The sequence below is a fragment of the Dasypus novemcinctus genome, chromosome 21, assembly GCF_030445035.2.
Source record: "Dasypus novemcinctus isolate mDasNov1 chromosome 21, mDasNov1.1.hap2, whole genome shotgun sequence".
Classification (NCBI taxonomy): Eukaryota; Metazoa; Chordata; class Mammalia; order Cingulata; family Dasypodidae; genus Dasypus; species Dasypus novemcinctus.
Genome location: NC_080693.1, coordinates 71,525,395 through 71,546,944, shown reverse-complemented (window position 1 = coordinate 71,546,944; position 21,550 = coordinate 71,525,395). Strand labels below are relative to the sequence as shown.

The following is a 21,550-nucleotide window of genomic DNA, read 5'->3' as shown; positions in this document are numbered from 1 at the left end:
TTTAGAGATCAGCTAATACAACTTCCCATGAAATCTGAAATCATGTATATGAAAGTTTTATAAACTAAAACTTACTGACCTATATATATAAAATACTATTATAATCCAGTAAAAGTTAGTGGGAAATTAAGGTTCAAATATGAAAAAAGAATTCGCTTTTAGTTTTTCAGAAATATTTTTGAACACTATGGGATGACTAAATCAGTAAGGATAGTCCCCTTAGAAGCCAACACCTGTTTTCTGTTCAAGGTAGAAAAAATTGAAATCAACTTTAATAAATCAATCTACTCCCAAAAGGGATAATAGACACTAACTTTTACAGAAATGAAATCAATACATATTTGTCAATGACACCTACCATGTATGAAGGAAGAGTCTTTAACGTCCCTGGTTCAGGTCGATGTGTAAAAGGGCCTTCGAGCACTCCTCGCTTAAGCATATGCAGCAACAGTTTTGCATACAGGTTCCGATTCTTCCTGCCCATTATTCCAGTACCTGTTCCTGAAGGCTCACACAGTTTTCTAATCCAAAGTGCACACCTCTGCCGTTCTATAAATGTATAAGAATTACTAGAGACTTGATTTTTCAGGAAACTAAAAACAAAAAAAACTTAATAACAAAGTATACTAACAGTATCTGCTTTTGCCTAGAACATGGGTCAGCAAATTTTTTCTGTAAAGGGCCAGATGGTAAATATTTTAGGCTTTACACAACATATGATCTCTATTGCAACTACTCAACTGCTGTTATAGAACAAAAGCAGTCATCATCAAAATGTAAACAAATGGTATTGGCTGTGTTCCAATAAAACTTTATTTGCAAAAAAGGCAGGGAGCTGGGTTTAACCTATGGGCCATATTTTCCTGGTCCCTGGCCTTAAATTTAACTTTATTAGTTACCTGGCGATAAGGTAAGACAAATGCAAAGAAATATGTTCACAATATAAAATCTCTAGATTACTATCAAGCAAATTTCTGAAATAAAGTCTTGCCAAAAATTTTATTTTTCAACTCGAAAATAATTTTTGCTATATTGAAAAGTCTTTCAATAATTCTAACTATAAAACCTAGAGAGAGATAAAATGCAATCACTAATTTATTTAAGCATTTTAAGTTTACGCTAAAATGAAATCGCAAATGTTTTATTTATTAAAGCCAATAATTTCCAGGAATTTGTAACTGATTTTTTAAGGATTTTAACATTTCTAAAAATAACTGACTGCTACTTATATTTAATTTCATAAAACAATTATTCATTTAAAAATTTACCTTAAAAATATAGCACTATTTAGTGCACATAAAATGATCTATTGATTATATTACCTTGGCATGATACAAAATTATTTAAGGTCTTTTGACATTAATCTTTTAACAGTCTAGCTCAATTTGGGGATTCTGTATCTAACCCAAATCATAAATCTGCTTTAATCTCTTAGTTTACCAAGGTCACATTCACTTAATGTTTTACCTACAAAAATTACTGGAGCCAGATTTATCCCTTTACAAATACCCCTACAAGTATGAAAGTTATCCCCCTAAAGAACTTTTATATTTTCAGCTTTGGAAAGTATAGAATTACAAAGCAACCTTCATAAAATATTAAGCAGATTTTGTGCAAAATACAAAAGTGAAACTGATAAACAGTTTTTCAGCCTATGTATTTTCCACGACCTGCAGCAAACTGAAATGTACACAACATTCTAAAGCCCAGAATTTAGTAAAACAACTTGGTTAATGAGATGAATATACCTCTCAACTTAAAATTATGAGGAAAACACATTATCAAAAGCAGAATTTATCTACAAGATATAAGATATTATGAATGTTCTATGTCCTGATTGGATTGTGAATTCCCAAGTGATCATTATGAAGTAAATAAATAAAAGAAAGTTACGGACTAACCAATAATGACCATATGTCATACATAGATAATAATCCAATTCCATTTTAAAGAAAGATGAAATATGAGGATAGTTTGATTTAAATAGTTTGATTAATATAAATTAAAGGAAGATGAAATAGGAGGATAGTTTGATTTAAAATACATTTATAATTGATGATTTTAATACAAATTTTTCCAAATCAGCAGATCTACAACAAAAGGCATATAAAAGGTAATGAATATCATCAGAAGACATAGTATAAAAATATCATTAAATACAAATTCAAATAATCTTAAATAAGTCATAAGGCAGGAAATACTCATTTTGAAGAGGAGCAGAGGCAAAAAGAAGAGGTCAAGGTCTGACAAGGTAAGTGAAGTAGATAGGGTTAGGGGCTTTAAGAGAAGATCAGGCCAGATCACCCTGGAGTACGAATGACTGCAGGCCCTGGAAAAAGTGGGTGAGCAAAGAACACATAATTCATACACTACATTCCTTTTCCCAGCACAACTCCCTGGAATAAATGTCCAATATTGAGTCTGTTCCTCCCTTTGAATATAGTGTCTGCTCAACACCTCAGGGAAAATGGGCCTTTGGAAGGGGTACAAGCCATAGTTTCTCTGCCCTACTCCAAAACGCCCACTCAAAAGCTCCCAAACCAGTTTTACCTTTGCAGCTAGCCTTATGCTGAGTATAATTTGGAGAATCTTCCTGGCCACCCAAATTCTCTCCAACTGCTCTTTGTTGCCTTAAATTATCTCAAAATTCTTTAACTGGAAACAAAGACTCTGATTCCAAAATTAGAGATAAGAGACTTAAAAGTCAAGAATTAGAGATGAGACAGCAATAAAACTCAGGTACACTTGATTTTATACAGGGTAAGGGCCCAATAGATAATTTTCTAATTTGATTAAAAAAAAAAAAGTCAGCGAGTAGGAGGACAACATGCTCCTGAAAGAAGCAGCAGCACTTCCACAAAGGAGGAAAAAAAAGGATTCAGGAAGAAAGTAAGCCAAGAATAGAGGTCCATGCCATAAGCTCATGCCATATGAGAAGTGGTATCACAGTAAGATCTTTCTGCAGCTTAGAAGGGCATTGTCATTATATTCTATTTACCCTTGAACAGTTCAAAGTAAACAATCCTCCATCAGATTTAAGATGAAAATTGTTACTAAAGCAATTTCCCTTTCCTTCCATTTTGATTGTTTGCTGGTTTAAATAAACTGAATAAAGGAAAAATAATAATCTTTAGAATCTAATTCTTTAACTAATCTTACCTGATCTATGGGGTAATTTTAGAACAAAGGGCTTCATATCTACCACAAAATGATCAAATTCTGCATCCAGTTTCTCCCATTTTTCTTCTTCACTTTCCATTTCCATAATCCAGGCTGCAAAAAAAGATTTAAATTAAAATATTAAGGATCCATATGCTGAAAACTACAAAACACTATTGAAAGAAATAAAAGAAGGCCTAAAATAGAGAAACATACCATATCCATGAATTAGTAGGCTCATTAGAGTTAAGATATTGATTCTCCCCCAAACTGATCTATAGAATTAATGCAATTTCAATCAAAATCCCAGCAATATTCTTAGTAGATATAGACAAGCTGATTCTAAAATTTATATGGGAAGGTAAAGGAACTACAATAGCCAAAACAATTTTGAAAAAGAAGAACAAAGGTGGAGGACTCATATTACCCAATTTTAAGATGTACTATAAAACTAAAGTAGTCAAGACAGTGTAGTATTGGTGAAAATATAGACAAATAAACCAATGGAATAGAACAGAGAGTCTAGAAATTGACCAAAACAATCAGTACTACTAATTTTCGAGAAAAGTGCAATTCATGGAAAAAGAATAGTTTTTAACAATGGCTATCCATATGCAAAAACAAAACAAAAAACAAAAAAACAACTCAACCTAAGCCTTAAACTATATACACAAAAATTAACTCAAAATGAATCATAGATCTAAATGTAAAATGTAAAAATATAAAACTCTTAGAAGAAAACATAGGGGAAAATCTTCACAGCCTTTGGGTTAGGCAAAGATTTTTTAAATATGACATTAGCAGCACTATTGATAAAAGAAAATATTGGCCTATTGGACTTCATTGAAATAAAAATCTTCAGCTCTACAAAAAACACTCTTATTAGAATGAAAAGATAAGCCACAGACTAGGAGAAAAGGTTTTCAAATAATGTATCTCATAAAGGGCTTGTATCAAGAACGCATAAAGAGGCAAGCAGATTTGGCTCAATGGATAGAGCTTCCGTCTACCAAATGGGAGGCCCAGGGTTCAAACCCAGGGCCTCCTGACCCATGTGGTAAGCTGGCCCACACGCAATGCTGATGTGCACAAGGAGTGCCATGCCATGCAAGGGTGTCCCCCACGTAGGGGAGCCCCATGTGCAAGGAGTGCACCCCCCAAATAGAGCCGCCCCCTGCAAAAAAAAGTGCAGCCTGCCCAGCAGTGGTGCCACACACACAGAGAGCTGACACAGCAAGATGATGCAACAAAAAGAGACAGATTCCTGCTGCTGCTGACAAGAATACAAGTGGACACAGAAGAACACACAGCAAATGGACACAGAAAGCAGACAATGGGGAGGAAGGGAAGGAGAGAGAAATAAATAAAAAATAAATCTTTACCAAAAAAAAGAATACATAAAGAACTCTCAAAGGTCAAACATAAGAAAACAACCAATTTTTTTAAAAATCAGCAGAAGAGTAAGTCCCTTCACCAAAGAACATATATAGAAATCAAATAAGCACAGGAAAAAATGTTCAACATCATTAGATATTAGAGAATTGTAAATTAAAAGCACAATGTACCAATAAACACCTCTTAGGACAGCTAAAATAAAAAATGCAAACAATACCAAGTAGGAATGCAAAAGGATGCAGCCACTCTGTAAAACAGTTTGGCAGTTTCTTACAAAGCTAAACATACACTTGCCATTTGACCTGGCAAAAACATACATTTACCCAAATGAAATGAAAAGCTACAATCACACAAAAACTTCTCTGTGAAGTCTATCATAGCTTTTTGGTTTTTTTTAATCACCAAACCCTGGGAAGAATCTAACTATTCCGCAACTGGGAAATGGATAAGCAAATTATGGTATAGCCACAGAATATACCAGAACTCAGCAATAGAAAGCAATGGACTATTTAATGATAACACACACTGCAAGGATAGATTCAAGTGAATTACGGAAAAGGAAAGAAGCCAATCTCAAAAGGCTACCACATGGGAGGTCTGCGGTTCAAGCCCCGGGCTTCCTTGACCCGTGTGGAGCTGGCCCATGCGCAGTGCTATGCGCGCAAGGAGTGCCGTGCCACACAGGGGTGTCCCCCGCGTAGGGGAGCCCCACGCGCAAGGAGTGCACCCATAAGGAGAGGCGCCCATCGCGAAGGAGGGAGCAGCCTGCCGAGGAATGGCGCCGCCCACACTTCCCCTGCCGCTGACGACAACAGAAGCGGACAAAGAAACAAGACGCAGCAAAAAGACACAGAAAACAGACAACCGGGGGGAGAGGAGGGAAATTAAATAAATAAAAATAAATCTTTAAAAAAAAAAAAAAAGGCTACATGCAGACAACCAGCAAGATGGAGGCAGAGTAAGGAGCTCCTAGAGTGAGCTCCTGCTACAGGGCAATTAGCAAACTCCCAGAGCTCTCTGGAGCCACCTGAAGCACCTGTTTGGGGGCTCCAGAGGACCAGAAGAGCATCCTGCAACATCCCTGAAGGAATGGAAGAAGGAGGCTGCCTATCTGCCAAGAAGACTCGTAAGTAGAGGCTCCACGCCCCGGAGGCCGGTGTCCACCCACCACTGGAGGCACAAGCCGCCTCAGGAGCTGTTCCGCGGCTGGACTTGAAAGCTCCACTTCCCAAAAACGGGGGAGGAAGAGACAGTTGGGCACCAATTTCAGCTACTAATGAGTAAATTCAGTGGGCTACAGTATAATCCTGAGAACAGCTAAAGTTTGAGCCTGTCCAAGTCAGAAAAGAGGCCGGGAGCCTCCATTTTAACTCCGCGCCTCGCATGAGGGGAAGCGGGGTGGACCGGAAATCCCAGTGCTGGTGGAGACTGGCTTCTTCCAAACCAGATCATATTGCAAGTCTAGCCTAGGCCCCAGTGCCACCTCCAGCAGGGAGAAAGCTGTGGGGACCTTGCCAGCCTGTCTGAGAAATTACGGGCCAATCTGCAGAGGCCGGTGATTATCCTACTCTCGCGGCACAAGCCGCCGCAGGAGCAAGTCTATGGCTGGAATTGGAAGCTCCATTTCCCAGAAACAGGGGAGGAGGAGATGGTTGGCTGCCAATTTCAGCCACTGATTGGTAGACTTGGCTGGCTAAGAGATAACCCTGGGAACAGGGGGGATGTGAACCAGCCCAAGTCAGAAAGAGGCCAGTAGCCGCCATTCTGACTGTGCCCCCAGCCTGAGGGGAAGCTCGGCTGACAGTTTCTTTCACACAGATCAGCCTGCAGCCCTAGCCTAGGCTTCAGCCCTGCCTCTGGCAGGGAGGAGGCTGAGGAGTCCTGCACTAGCCTATAAGGTAACTGCAGGGAACTTTAGCTGGCATAGATTGAAAATCAGAAGTCTACCAGGGCAACTGCAGTCATCTTGGACCTGCACTGCACAGATTGCTGCCCACACCTGCAGCTCCATCCCTGCCCCAGGCAGGGGAGAAAGGGATGTGAAGCTTCATCAGTCTGTCTGGGCAACTACAGTCTAGGCCTACAAGTGGATTATTCCACAAAGCTGTGACTCTGTCCCTACCCCTGGCAAAGGAGAACATTGGGAGAAGCTTCATTAGTCCCTGGCACAATGAGGACAGCTTGAGCCTCCACAGCTTACAGCACCAACTACATGCTTGGCTCGTACTGCACAACCAGCAAGGGAGAAAGGATAGGGAGCCCTAAACTAAAGAGAAAAACTGCACCCAGAAAAAATACTTTGGTAAACCAGATGCGAAGACACCAACAAAAAATTACAATCCACACCAAGAAACGGGAAGCTATGGCCTAGTTAAAGGAACAAGATAAGCCTCCAGATGACACAAAGGAGTTGAGACAACTAATCACAGATGTTCAAACAAATCTCCTTAATAAATTCAACGAGATGGCTAAAGAGATTAAGGATATTAAAAAGACATTGGACCAGCACAAAGAAGAATTTGAAAGCATACATAGAAAAATAGCAGATCTTATGGGAATGAAAGGTGCAATAAATGAAATTTTAAAAACATTGGAATCCTATTAATAGGAGATTTGAGGAAGCAGAAGAAAGGATTGGTGAGCTTGAAGAAATGGCCTCTCAAAGTGAACATACAAAAGAACAGATGAAAAAAAGAATGGAAAAAAATTGAACAAGGTCTCAGGGACCTAAATGACAGCAAAAGGCATGCAAACATATGTGTCATGGGTATCCCAGAAGGAGAAGAGAAGGGAAAAAGGGCAGAAGGAATATTTGAAGAAATAATGGTAGAAAATTTCCCAACCCTCTTGAGTGACATAGCTATCCCTGTCCAAGAAGCACAACGTACTCCCATCTGAAAAAATCCAAATAGACCAACTCCAAGACACATACTCATAAGAATGTCAAATGCCAAAGACAAAGAGAGAATTCTGAGAGCAGCAAGAGAAAAGCAATGCATAACACAAAAGGGATATCCAATAAGATTAAGTGCTGATTTCTCACCAGAAACCATGGAGGTAAGAAGATAGTGGTCTGATATATTTAAGATATTATAACAAAAAAGCTTTCAGTCAAGAATCTTACATCGAGCAAGACTGTTTTTCAAAAATAAAGGTGAGGAAGCAGCTGTGACTCCCGTCTACCATATGAGAGGCCTTGGGTTCGTGTCCCAGGGCCTCCTTGTGCAGGCTAGCTGCCCCGTGTGCCTCAGAGAGCTGACAGCCTGTGTACCGCAGACAGCTGGCATAGCAAGATGATGCAGCAAAGGGAGACAAGCAGATACAGAAAAAATACACAGCGAATGGACACAGAGAAGAGACAGCAAAAAATGGAACAAGCCACAAGAGGGAGAATAAATAAATTTTTTTTAAAATGCAGGTGAGATTAGAATATTCACAGATAAACAGAAACTGAGGGAATTTCTAAGCAAGAGAACAGATTTTCAGGAAATACTGAAGGGTGTGCTAGAACTCGAAAAGAAAAGACAGGAGAGAGGGGCCTGGAAGAGAGTCTAGAAATAAAGATTATAACAATAAAAGTAACTAAAAGTGTCAAAAGAGTGGTGAAAATAAAATATGACAGATAAAACTCAAATAGTCAGGAATAAACTTAGCCAATGATGTAAAGCACTTGTATTCAGAAAACTGCAACTTAATGTTAAAACAAATCGAAAAAGCCCTAAATAACTGGAAGAACATTCCATGCTCATGGATTGGAAGACTAAATATAATTAAGATGTCAATTCTGCTCAAATTGAAATACAGATTTAATGCAATCCCGATAAAAATTCACCAGCATTAAAGAAAAAATTGAAAACACGATCATTAAATTTATTTGGAAGGGTAAGGAGTCCTGAATAGCCAGAAACATCATAAAAAGGAAAAGTGAACCTTCATCTCCAGACTTTAAATCATAATACCTACCTATAGTGGTGGAAACAGCATGGTACTGGCCTAAAGACAGATACAATAGACCAATGGAACCAAATTTATGGTTCAGAAACAGACCCTCACAGGTATGGTCAAGTGATTTTTGACTACCCTGTCAAACTCACACAGCTCAGGCAGAACAATCCATTCAACTAATGGTGCTGAAAGAATTGGACATCCATAGCTGAAAGAAGGAAAGAGGATCCCTATCTCACACCTTATCTAAAAACTAACTCAAACTAGATCAAAAAAACTAAAAATAAAAGCAAGAACCATAAAATTTCTAGAAGAAATTATTGGAAACATCTTCAAGACCTGGTGGTAAGTAGTGGAGTCTTAAAGGAGATAAGAGAAGGACTGAGTGGACTACTGATGTTTAATGTACGTAGAAGTTTTAATTAGCTTTACTGTAAAAGCGTGGAAATGTATAGAGTAGATGGTAACACACAGTGAGTAACAGCTAGTTAATAATGGGGATGTAACTGAAAATGGTAGTCTAGGTATGTAAATGCCAATTGACAATGCTAGAGAATAATCTAAGAACCGGACAGCACAGTGAACCAAGAGGTGGGTGAGAATTGTGGTTGATAGTACAGATGCAAGAGTGTCCTTTGTTAGCTAGAACAAATGTATATCACTACTGCAGGGTGTTGGGAATGTAGAGAAGCATGGGAAAAATACAGCTTGAGTGACCTACAGACTGTGGTTAGTAGTAATAATATAATATTCTTGCATCTATGTGAAAGATGTACTGTGTTGATACTGAAGTAGTATGGAAAATGTGAGCCAAATGTACACTATGGACATGGCAATAATCAGATGATATTATTTTATCTGTAGCAAATGACACACCACAGTGTGGTGTGTTGATGGAGGGGTGTTGTTTGGGAATTCTGCACATGTGCATGATTTATTTTATAAGTTTACAACTTCTGTCATAAAACACATATTGAAAAAATAATAATAGGGTGGGTTGGGGGAAAAACACCAAACGTAAGATAAGGGCTATGATTAGTAGTAAGATTTTGACAATATTCTTTCATAATTTTTAGCAAACATCTCATGACAATGCAAGGTGTTGGTGGGTTGGTGGAGGGTTGATATATGGGACCCCAGTATGATGTTATGCATATTTGCTTTGTAAGTTCACAACTTTTACTATACACTTGTTTATGTATGTTCATATATAAATGATATAAAGATAATAATAATAGGATTGGTTGGGGGAAAAATACTTTGTTTAATAGTAATTTTTTTTTAAGATTTATTTATTTATTTATTTATCTCCCCTCCCCCCCCACCCGACCAGGTTGTCTATTCTCTGTGTCTATTTGCTGCGTCTTCTTCTTTGTATGCTTGTTGTCGTCAGCGGCACAGAAATCTAAGTTTCTTTTTGTTGCATCATCTTGTTGTGTCAGCTCTCAGTGTGGGCGGCCCCATTCTTAGGCAGGCTGCACTTTTTTTCGTGCTGGGCAGCTCTCCTTATGGGGCGCACTCCTTGTGTGTGGGGCTCCCCTACACAGGGACACCCCTGCGTGGCAGGGCACTCTTTGTACACATCAGCACTGCGCATGGGCCAGCTCCACACGGGTCAAGGAGGCCCAGGGCTTGAACCGCAGACCTCCCATGTGGTAGACAGATGCCCTAACCACTGGGCCAAGTCCACTTCCCTAGTAGTAATATTTGACTATGCTCTTTAATCATTAGTTAAAAAGGTTTAACAACAATGCAAGTTATTGGTGGTAGGGTGAGTTACAAGAGTCCCATATGATGTTATATGATTGTTTTGTAAGTTCACAACTATTATTATACACTTATTGTTTATGTATGTTTATGTATGAGTGATATACTTCAATAAGTTTTTTTTAAAAGGCTATATGCTGTATGATTCCACATACATGGCATTCTAGAAAATGCAAAACATACAGGCACAGAGAACAAATCAGGGTTGGCAGGAGGTATGGGAAGAGGGAAATCATTTGGTGTTCACATTGTTCTGTATCTGCCTGTGAGGGAGGTTACAAGAATCTATGCATGGGAAGTGGACTTGGCCCAATGGATAGGGCATTCACCTACTACATGGGAGGTCCACGGTTCAAACCCTGGGCTTCCTTGACCCGTGTGGAGCTGGTCCAGTGCTGATGCACACAACGAGTGCTGTGCCACACAGGGATGTCCCCCAAAGGGGAGCCCCAAGCGCAAAGAGTGCGCCCTGTAAGGAGAGCCGCCCAGTGCAAAAGAAAGTGCAGCCTGCCCAAGAATGGCACCACACACGCAGAGAGCTGACACAACAAGATGACGCAACAAAAAGAAACACAGATTCCCGGTGCCACTGATAAGGATAGAATTGGTCACAGAAGAACATACAGCACATGGACACAGAGAGCAGACAACTGGGGGGAGAGGGAGGTGGGAGTTGAGAGAAATAAAAAAATAAACCTTTAAAAAAAAAAAGAATCTATGCATGTGTAAAATCTCACATAACCATATACCAAAAAAGTGAATTTAAGTACATGCAAATTTTAAAAATGGAATCACCCTCAAAAAACTGGAGATAGCAGTCCTCCTATTTCTTTCCAATTAGCAAGAAAAAGCACTAAACATAAAGGAGATGAATCTACAAAATCCAAAACCTAGACATAGACAAAAAAGCCACATTTTACATGTTCCTTTAAGCTGTGAAATGTCTTGGCAGGGATAGAAACTACTTTACACTTTCTATAGTGTCCAATTTGACATTTGTTGCATTTACAAATTATGTCTTCAGGGAAAAGCTGTTTTGCTTTGTAAGCTGATTTGCTGGACTTGCTGGACATACTGCCCTACCCTGTTAACAAAGTTTCTAATATTTATCAGAGTATCTTTTGAAACTCCACTCTGTTACCAACAATCTCTTCATAGAAAGTTCTCTCTACTGTGTCCCTAGGAGGAAACTCTGATTCACTGGCAGGTATCACTTTCCTCACCTTCTGGGTGGAGGAGCAAGGTCTTTCAACCTCTCTCATGCATACTCCTTCCCTGTAGACTTTCACTCTCTCCACCCAACCTTGTCCAGGGATCCTTGGAAGGAAAAGACTTACTAAGATCCATATTCTACTTCCATTCCAAACTACTGCTCTTCCACTTCGACCCAAAATGTCCCCTCTGAAAAGGCTCTGAACAACTGACTCTGCCTTGTACTCCCCATTCTCAACACTGTCATCTTCCAAAGAAACTCTATCTGTTCTCATCCTCATAGCCCTCTTAAACCCTTCTCTTTACTTCTTCTTCCACTAGACCTTTTCCCTATACTGAGCAAGACTATCAATCCCTTGACACCCTTCTTTGTCCCCTAATGAAGGGTGTGCTTCAAGTTAGAGAGCTTCCAATCTTACCCGAACCTTTAGGAGTCTTTTACCATTTCCTATTCCACCAATCAGCACTGAAAACTTTTACCAGCTATCTAAAATCCCCTTAACCACTCCAGCCTCCCCTCACTCTCAATGTAAGAAACTCTTATCTCTGGTTTCACAGAAAAATTAATTCAGGTGGTAACATCCCAAATTGCTTTTCCTTCTACCTCTCAACTTACCTTACCTCTTACAGAACAGTCTTACCTTAATTCTTCTCTCTAATGCCAATACCTCTGCTCATCATTCATCAATTACCTCTTTGCTATTTCCAAACTTTCCACCACCACTGACTTCTTCCCCTATCCCTCCAAGCAGATGCCTAGTCAGCCTTCCTCAAGCCTTCCATTCACCAGTCCACTCTGACGTGCTTCACTTCATCACCTCCCATTCAAACCTCTACTGGTGTTCACTATGGCTTCCATCTCTATCAGACTATCAAAATGTGTCTTCCAAAGTTTATCAATTGCCAAATCCAAAGGGATCTTTTCAGGTGGCATCCTGTTTGACAGCTCCACAGAATCTTCCACTTCTGACAACTCCCTACTCCTAAACACTCTTCTGCCTTGACTTCAGCAGTTCCAGTGGTTCCTGGATCCCTGACTCCCTCTTAGATCAGTCCTCTCAGAGACCCTCAATGGTTTTTCCTCCCCTGCCCAATATTATATTCGGATTCCCCACTGCTCCCTCCTTAGTTTCCTTAGATTCTGACTTTCCACACCATCCCTGGGTGATCAGATTCAGTACCATCACTTAAACTATTATTCTTATGCCATTGACACTTACTTATTTCCTTCTTCAGCCTCTCTTTGCAACTCCAGATTCATATGTACAACAGCTTCCTGGACCTATTCACTAAAGTCCTGCTTATTACTTAAAATCTTATGTCCTGAAAGAAAAGTCTTTAGCATTTTCTCCCCCATGTTATACTACTCCATGTTATACTCTGCTTGACAGCATCACCATCTACTTCATTTCCCAAGCTAGAAATTCAAACGTTATCAGCCATTCACATTGATAACTAGCACCCCTTCCCCTGGGGAAAAATATACAATTTGTCAACAAATATTCTGAATATCTCAAAATCTGCCTACTTCTCTATTCTCACTGCCACTATCTCAGATACAGCCCTTTTCACCACCCACTTAGTCTACTGTTAAGTCTCATAACTTGTCTCCCTACTGCCAATGATCGCTCCATCAATCCATTTTCCCCTCTGGTACTGGTGAGTTTCCTAATTTCAAATGTAAGTATATCACTCTCAGTTTAAAAATCTCTCTTGGCTACTTACTACAAAAGGATACTATCCAAATCAAAAGTGAGGCATACACATGCCTCATTCTGTACCCATCTCTCACCACAACCCCCCACACACATATATCCCTGCCTGACAATACCAACCAGCCAACGAACACTTTTCTTGCCACAATGACCTTCACACCATTTTTTATTAAAGATTTATTTTTTATTTCTCTCCCTTCCCCGCCCCCCATTGTCTGCTTTCTGTGTCTATTCACTGTGTGTTCTTCTGTGACTGCTTCTATCCTTCAGCGGCACCAGGAATCTGTGTTTCTTTTTGTTGCATCATCTTGTTGTGTAAGCTCTCCGTGTGTGCGGCGCCATTCCTGGGCAGGCTGCAATTTCTTTCACGCTAGGCAGCTCTCCTTACGGGGTGCACTCCTTGCGCGTGGGGCTCCCCTACGCGGGGGACACCCTTGCGTGGCACGGCACTTCTTGTGCGCGTCAGCACCACGCATGGGCCAGGTCCACACGGGTCAAGAAGGCCCGGGGTTTGAACCGCAAACCTCCCATGTGGTAGACGGATGCCCTATCCAGTGAGCCAAATCTGCTTCCCCGCACTGTTCTTCAGACATTCCATGCCCTTATATATCTCTGCACACTTTTGCACAGGCTGCTACCTCTACTTGGCACCAGGTAAATACAGCTCAAATGTTACCTCCTGAGTAAAACTGGCCCTGCTTACCCTAAACTCATTGATGCTCCATTCTCAGTGCCCACTGCTCACATATGAATAGCAGTACTTAACATGCTGTATTATTTATTTATATGCCTGTCTCTTCCACTACATGTGAAACACTCCTGGAAGGTAAGGTCCTTGATTTACCCATCTTAGTAGGTGCCCAGAATACTACTTAATGTAACTACCACATTAGAAGTTGAAAAGCTGAGCTGCCCAGAATATTACTTAATGTAATTACCACATTAGAAGTTGAAAAACTGCTAAATAAGTGCTAAATTAATGGATCCGTGTCCCATGTCTACACAATCAACAGTATTTTTTTAAATGCTTCTGTTCTGAGTACCAAACGGATCTTCCAGATTAGGAATACTATATGCCCCTAACCCTATTTACTTTTTTTTTTTTTTTTTTTAAGATTTATTTATTTATTTAATTTCCCCCCTCCCCTGGTTGTCTGTTCTTGGTGTCTGTTTGCTGCATCTTGTTTCTTTGTCCGCTTCTGTTGTGGTCAGCGGTACGGGAAGTGTGGGCGGTGCCATTCCTGGGCAGGCTGCACTTTCTTTTCACGCTGGGCGGCTCTCCTTATGGGCGCACTCCTTGCGCGTGGGGCTCCCCCACGCGGGGGACACCCTTGCGTGGCACGGCACTCCTTGCGCGCATCAGCACTGCGCATGGCCAGCTCCACACGGGTCAAGGAGGCCCAGGGTTTGAACCGCGGACCTCCCATATGGTAGACGGACGCCCTAACCACTGGGCCAAAGTCCGTTTCCCCCTAATCCTATTTACAAAAGCCAGTCATTCAACCTTCTATATAACAAGAAACATATTTTCAAACAGTGGTCAAAATAAATTTTATTTAAATGTGTCTTCTGGTTGATTGGTGGGCTGGTTGGTATGGATTTTTTTTTTGTTTGGTTTGATCAGTTGGTTTTGTTTTGTTTTACATTTCTACAATGTGTATTCCATCAGCTACACACTTGGTCAACAAAGGCTATGTGATACCACTGCTGAATATTAGATTACAGAGTTGAAAAGCAACTATTCAAATGGACAAACAAATGGAAACTCATAAACCCAGAATTTTAAGCACATCTCCGGCCTAGAAGTGTACACCCTGGTATAAACAACAAATCCTACCTGAGAGCACCCACAGCTAGGGCTAAAGCAAAAAGATTCCTTATAATCACTAATTCTCAATAAATCCTTTTGACACGGGCAGAAGATGTTAATGTTTAATGTTCAAGGAAACTAAAACTCAACAGCTAAATAACTCACTCAAAATCATGAAATTAAGACAATGCTCAGATTAAAATTCTGAAATCCCTAGCTCTCAGATCCATTATAGCTGACCACTTGGCCATTTTATAGATAAGTCAGTAATATCTCCAACTAATATAGAAGTGTTCTGAAAAGTAGAGAGTCAATTTGAATTGCTATGATGACATGCAATAATGGAATATACATTTGTATTAGTCAGCCAAAGGGGTGCTGATGCAAAATACAAAGCCTTTTGGGTATTTATTTGGGGTAGGAGCTTACAGTTACCAGGCCATAAAGCCTAGGTTACGTCCCTCACCAAAGTCTATTTCCACATGTTGGAGCAAGATGGCTGCCAATGTCAGTCCAGGTTCAGGCTTCCTGGCTTCCTCTCTTCCCAGGTCTTGCTTCTCTCCAGGCTCAGGGTTCCTTACTTCCCAGGGCTCCAGTTTAAGACTTCAGCATCAAACTCCAACATTAAAACCCTCCAACTCTGTCCTTTGCCATGCCTTTTATCTGTGAGTCCCCCCCACAAAGCAGCAGGGACTCAACGCCCTAGTAACCGTGGCCCAACCAAAGCCCTAATCGTAATTTAATCACACCCAGGTACAGACCAGTTTACAGACTTGATCCAATGTCTATTTTTGGAATACGTAACTATATCAAACTGCTACAACATTTTTTTCAAAACACAAGATGAAGAGTCAAAGTGATACTTGGTAAAAGCTAAAACTCTGCTTCTCTTTATCCCAAACTTATTCTCCAATAAAACCAATGTCAAAATCAAGAAAAAAATTAACATTTCAAATCTTCAAGGAATTCTTGCTACACAAATTATATCTTACAAATTAAATTTATTTAGTTCCAGCTAATCAGAAAGTTCGACTACCATTTATTAGAGTTGCAGATTTAAATTATCAGAATTGAAAAATAAGCAAAGCTATATTCCTGGCTTAAGCTTAAAATTCTTAAGGTGTGCTAGTTATACAAATTACTTCAAAAGTAAAAAAGAAGTAAACTGAGTGATTTTCGCTTATATCTATAATGCAGATTTGGATCATGTCTTTTATTAAACTCACTGGCATCATCTTTTTTTTTAACTTCTTTGTGGCTAATTATAAAATAGGCTAAGACCTTCTTAAGGGTTAGCTGCCATAGGAGTCAGCAAGGTATAAGCAAATCACAAACGTTAAAAGGTATTTTTTTAAAAAAAGCAGCCACTACTGCTGAACAAGAATACACTTCACACATACCACCCCTTAGCTAAACACAATAAACGTATCCCTCCAAATTGTGTAAAATCAATTAATAATCAAACCATACTTTAAATACATTGTGGGTCATTAAAGTAAACATACAATAGGCCCTTTAGAAAATCAAAAAGTTTTGCAGGTGCCTGTTTCAGCTTGCTTACACATCTGGAGTGTCGGCAGTTAACAGAGCAAAGACTGAGCCCTCCCGGACTGCACGAGGCGCCATGCCGGACGCTTTACAAAACGAATCCCAGTAAGTCCTCAACATCACCTCATAAGCTGGCCACGACTTTGAGAGCCACTTCACAGAGCAGGAAACTGAGTCTCAACGGGGTTAAGAAAGTGAGCTGGGGCCCAAGAGAAAGTGACAGCTGGCCTGAACACCGTGCAGATTATCCTGCATGGTGCCACAGCCTGACCGCTGTCTCCTTACTGGCCTTTTCCATGATTTGTAACCATCCTTAAACATTAAGGACAAATAATAATAACAGCTGCACAGTGATCGGAATAAAAGCTGTTCAGCTCATGTTGTTCTCTTCAACCCTTAAAACTAAAACTCAGAAACATCCGGAGCGTCCAACGTGCCGTGATAACGGCCTGGGGCCCTTCCCAAAGCGGACTGTTGTTACCATTGTCAGTTTCTACAAAGGAAGCAGCGTACTGTTTCTCCCCTAAATCCAGAGGATTGATTCGGACCTCGGAAGAACTTGAAATCTCAAGCTGCATGGTTCTTAGAAGTTAATTCCTTTGCCGGGCGGCCGGCGAGGCCGGCTGCCCCGGGTCCGCCTTCCTACCTGGTCCAGGACACAGATTTCTTCTCGCGAGCGGCAGCCCCTTTGGTCAGATTTCCCGTTGACCAGTTCCATCAGCTTATCAAACTTTATTGAGAGCTTTTCCCATCTGTCCCCAGATTGAATTTCACCGTGCAAACTGAACCCCGCAGCCTGCGCCGAGCTCGAGCGGGGGCTCTGGATGGCGAGGAGGCCCGCCAAATCCGCGCGTGCCCCACAGGCCTGTAGAACCCACCCGGGGCCTGCGGGGCGAGGCCCCTCCCCCCAACGGGCCCGCACGGGCGGGGCGACCGCCACCCCGCGCAAAATTCCACTCGAGAACCTGGGAGTAGGAGTTGGGGAGGGAAATTATGAAAAACAAGAACCTGGCGTCCCTACTAGCAAGCTCTCCGCTCGCCCGCTACCGCCGCCGCCGAACGGTTTCAAATCCTTGCGGGCCACCACAGCCGCCACCACCCAGCAGGCCGGGGGCGGGGACTTCCTCTCTCGCCTTTCCCCGCCCCCCCCCAGCCGCGGCCGGTTGCCATGGCGACAGCCCGGGCGAGGCTACCACCGCCCAGCAGGCGGGAGGCAAGGACTTCCACTCTCGCATTTCCCCGCCCTCCGGGCCGAGAAGCGCGCCCGGCGCCGTTACCATGGCGACCGTCAGGCCAGCCGTGGGGCCTCCGGTCCCGGGTTCCTGCCGGACGGCTCCTGGGCGCGAGGAACGCCGGGACTTCCTGGATAAGACGCCCGCAAGTGATCTGGACGCGGCTGCTCCGGCACCCGGTGCGGAGAGAAGCTTGTGAACACTTTAGCGGCTCTGAGGAAAGAGCAAGTACAGGACTAAGAAAATGGGGTTGCTAGTGGATGTTCACAGATGATTGTGCCAATTATTTGGATAGACATTGGGAGATGAAGGAGCCTAAAGAAGTGAGAACCCAAGGATGAGTGAGGTTGAATTAAGGGGGAAATGAGCAATACCAAAAAGTTAATAAAACTTTTTGTTTGTTTTTGAGGTGCTGGGGCCGCGGATTGATCCGCCACATGTGCTCCCCTGAGTTGGTTGATTTTTTATTATGTTTTCCTGTTGTTTTGGGGGGGGCTGTTATTTTTGGTTTTTGGGAGACATCGGGAACGGAACTGAATTAGAGACCTCCCATGTGAAGCAGGCGCTCAACTGCATGAGCCACATCCACACCCCTTTCATTTCATGTGAAACTTTTCAAGGTCTGAAAAAGCTGACCCAAAATTCCCAAGGCTCCTGAAATAAAAAGACTTTGTGTTTACCAGTTCTGTGGAAAATAGCAACCTCGAGAGGAAAATGGGTTTTTGCTGCTCCCAGGAATTGTTTTTATCCAGTCAGTTTCATCCACCTCAGGGCAGTCTCTATGTCTGTATTGCTATTTGGTATCCTTTGAGCTTCTATTACACTTCAGGAAAAGCTCTGAACAATATTTTTAAAAGTACAAGTCAAAAGCAAAATTTAAATAATAAAAACCCTCACCTAAATGAAAATAAGTTTACCACTGTTTTTTTCATCTAATTTCACAACAGGATTCCTTCCTCAGTATCTTTGCAGTACACTCGCTGTGATGCTAAATCTAATACAAGGACAGCTTGAAGCATCTTTTCAGTTTTCCACAAAGAAAAGAGTTTGTATCCAGTTACTTTCAAGCTTCCAGAGGTAAATCATTCTTTTCAAGGTACTTTTTCAGATCCATCCCACCGGAAGTAAACTCACCAAAAGTTCTTCATTGTCTCAGAGATAAATCAAGAAGACTAAGGAAAAGAAAAGGTTCGGAATGCTTTTAAGAATGTTTAGTTTTCAGATACATATTTGAACATCTTCAATTTGGATCATTTGTACTGAGAACAAGGAAAGCCAAACCCTTGTAAGTAATTGCAAGAATCTGACCAGTCAATGAAGAAGTACAACATACATAACCAACCACATTGCTGGAGGAATATGAAATCAATTGGCAAATGTTGTCAAAATGAACAAGAAAAAAAAGCAATGGAAGATGAGAAAAATGAAAGGGAAAATGTAACAAGGTCAAGTTCATCTCAGAGGAAATACATGCTGCAGAAAAAATAAAGTAAAAACTTTCTTAAGACTACTGATAAATAAAAATATAAAAATTTCCCTGGCCTTGCCCCTTGCTGCAATTTACACATATCCTTTCTATTTCATCTAATTAGGAGAAAGTATGATGAAGAAATCTTCCTTCTCACTTTCAAGAACTTGCAGCTTGCCACCTTGCTTCATTTAAGAAATATACATATATACAAACATATACACACATATGCAATTTATATCCATTTAAGTATTGAAGATAAAAGTTATAAGCAGCAATTCTGGGGGTACAGATATTATAAACTCAGCACTGGGCTCCAGCAACCTCAGGGCAGACACTACTGAAAAGTAGCAGCAGCAGGGATGCTTCATCAAGCATCCCAAGCAAGAACTGAGAGGAAGAAGAATGTCCTCACAGCCACACTAATTGAGAGAGAAAACAATGAAACACATCATATGGTAGTTTAGTAGGATGCAGTGCACCCTTGGATCCACTCTGGGGACCTCCAGAAATATTTGGGAAGAAATGGCTTGAATCACAGTCAGTTCAGGAACCCCAAGGGTAAAGCCAGATGAGTTCTGTTTCTGATTCTTTTATAAAGGATAACAATTTTTTCAACTCGATATATGCATATTAAACATCTGATGTGTGCAGGTATCTTAAGGGAATGTTTCTTTTGGCAGGAACACTCTCACACCCTGCTTTTCACCCCAGCTGAAATGTCACATCCTCTGAGGCCTTCACTGATTTACCCTGATCCTAATCATGTCCACCCATTATTCTGTTTCAAAGTCCTCTGTTCTTTTTTTTTATTGCATTGAATCAAGTTTAGAATTAAATATTTACTAGTGTGATCTCTTTTTTTTAAGATTTTTATTTATTTTTCTCCCCTTCTACCACCCCCCCAGTTGTCTGTTCTCTCTGTCCATTCGCTGTGTGTTCTTCTGTGACTGCTTCTATCCTTATCGGAGGCACCAGGAATCTGTGTTTCTTTTTGTTACGTCATCTTGTTGTGTCAGCTCTCCATGTGTGCGGTGCCATTCTTGGGCAGGCTGCACTTTCTTTCGCGCTGGGTGGCTCTCCTTACGGGGTGCACTCCTTGCGTATGGGGCTCCCCTATGCGGGGGACATGCCTGCGTGGCAGGGCACTCCTTGCGCACATCAGCACTGCGCGTGGGCCAGCTCCACGCGGGTCATGGGGTTTGAACCACGGACCTCCCATGTGGTAGGCAGACGCCCTATCCATTGGGCCAAGTCCGCTTCCCAGTGTGATCATTTTTAAATGTCTGTAGGCTCCTTAATGCAAGCACCATATATGTTAGGTTCACTATGGTTTACCCAGCCCCCTGCATATTACCTAGCATGTAGAGATGATCCATAAATGTTTGTTCAGTCAAATGATAACTACATATTGGCCCTCTATGTTTCTGTCTGCTCACAGGGAGAAGTCTGGCCACCCAATTATTTCCTAGTTTACAAAGTTTCAGCCCAAGAGGCCAGGAAAACTTAGCTTTTCTGAATCCAGCTTCTTGGAGGACACTAAATCTGATTGGTCTAATTTGAATCAGGTGAGGACACTAGTTCAATCTGGTAGAGTCAGGTTTGGGCATCCCTTGTATACACTTGACTTCATTAGCTCACCCTTGGCTTAGGGAACAGGAGTTGTGCGGTTCCTTTCTAAGAGAAGGGAACTGAGGAGTTTCCTCGATGGTACCAGCTTCATTTAGGAGTGGTGAAGACCACAATGGTGGGTCTTTGCCCTCCAAAAGTTTCAGTATACTAAGAGGTAATAAGATAAACAACAAATAACCATATTTGGAATCAGATTATGCAACCTGGCTTAAATGGTACATGAATAATGTTATGGAAATAGAGAGAGAAAGAAAACACTAGGCTGCAATTACAAAGTCAGTATGAAAATATATACTGGACCTTATCTTTAATAAAAAGAATAAAAGTTTGTGGAATTGAAACATACTTCCTAACTCCTTGCACGTGGGGCTCCCCTACATGGAGGGGTGCCCCTACATGGCAAAGCACTCTTTGCGCACATCAGCACTGCACGTGGGCCAGCTCACCACAGGTCAGGAGGCCCCTGGTTTGAACCCTGGACCTCCTATATGGTAGGCAGACACTCTATCAGTTGAGCTAAATCTACTTCCCTCAAACTTGGATCTTTAAATTTCAACTCTTTCTAAAGAACCAGGGCTTTCCCAAGAAGTAGATGCCTAGACAGAGAAAGAAGGTCCAGAAAAGAAGAAAACAAAAAAGGAAACTGGAAATAAGAAATCCACACCAG

General features: G+C 41.3%; 1 protein-coding gene across 4 annotated transcripts in view; it reads right to left on the bottom strand.

The window, feature by feature from the left end:
- CEP112 (centrosomal protein 112) overlaps positions 1-17,772 on the bottom strand; it is a 575,007-nt gene extending 557,235 nt beyond the window's left edge. The window contains exons 1-3 of one of the 4 annotated variants that reach the window (XM_058284590.1): positions 17,560-17,772; positions 3,160-3,273; positions 359-549 (exon numbers count right to left, since the gene is read on the bottom strand). In XM_058284590.1, coding sequence (XP_058140573.1) covers positions 359-549; positions 3,160-3,265 — 297 coding nt within the window. In that variant the 5' untranslated portion in view covers positions 3,266-3,273; positions 17,560-17,772. Of the gene's footprint in view, positions 1-358; positions 550-3,159; positions 3,274-17,197 lie in introns of all 4 variants that reach the window. The other 3 variants (XM_071210757.1, XM_058284587.2, XM_058284589.2) reach the window with 3 other exon arrangements.
- Between the last annotated feature and the right edge of the window lie 3,778 nt (positions 17,773-21,550).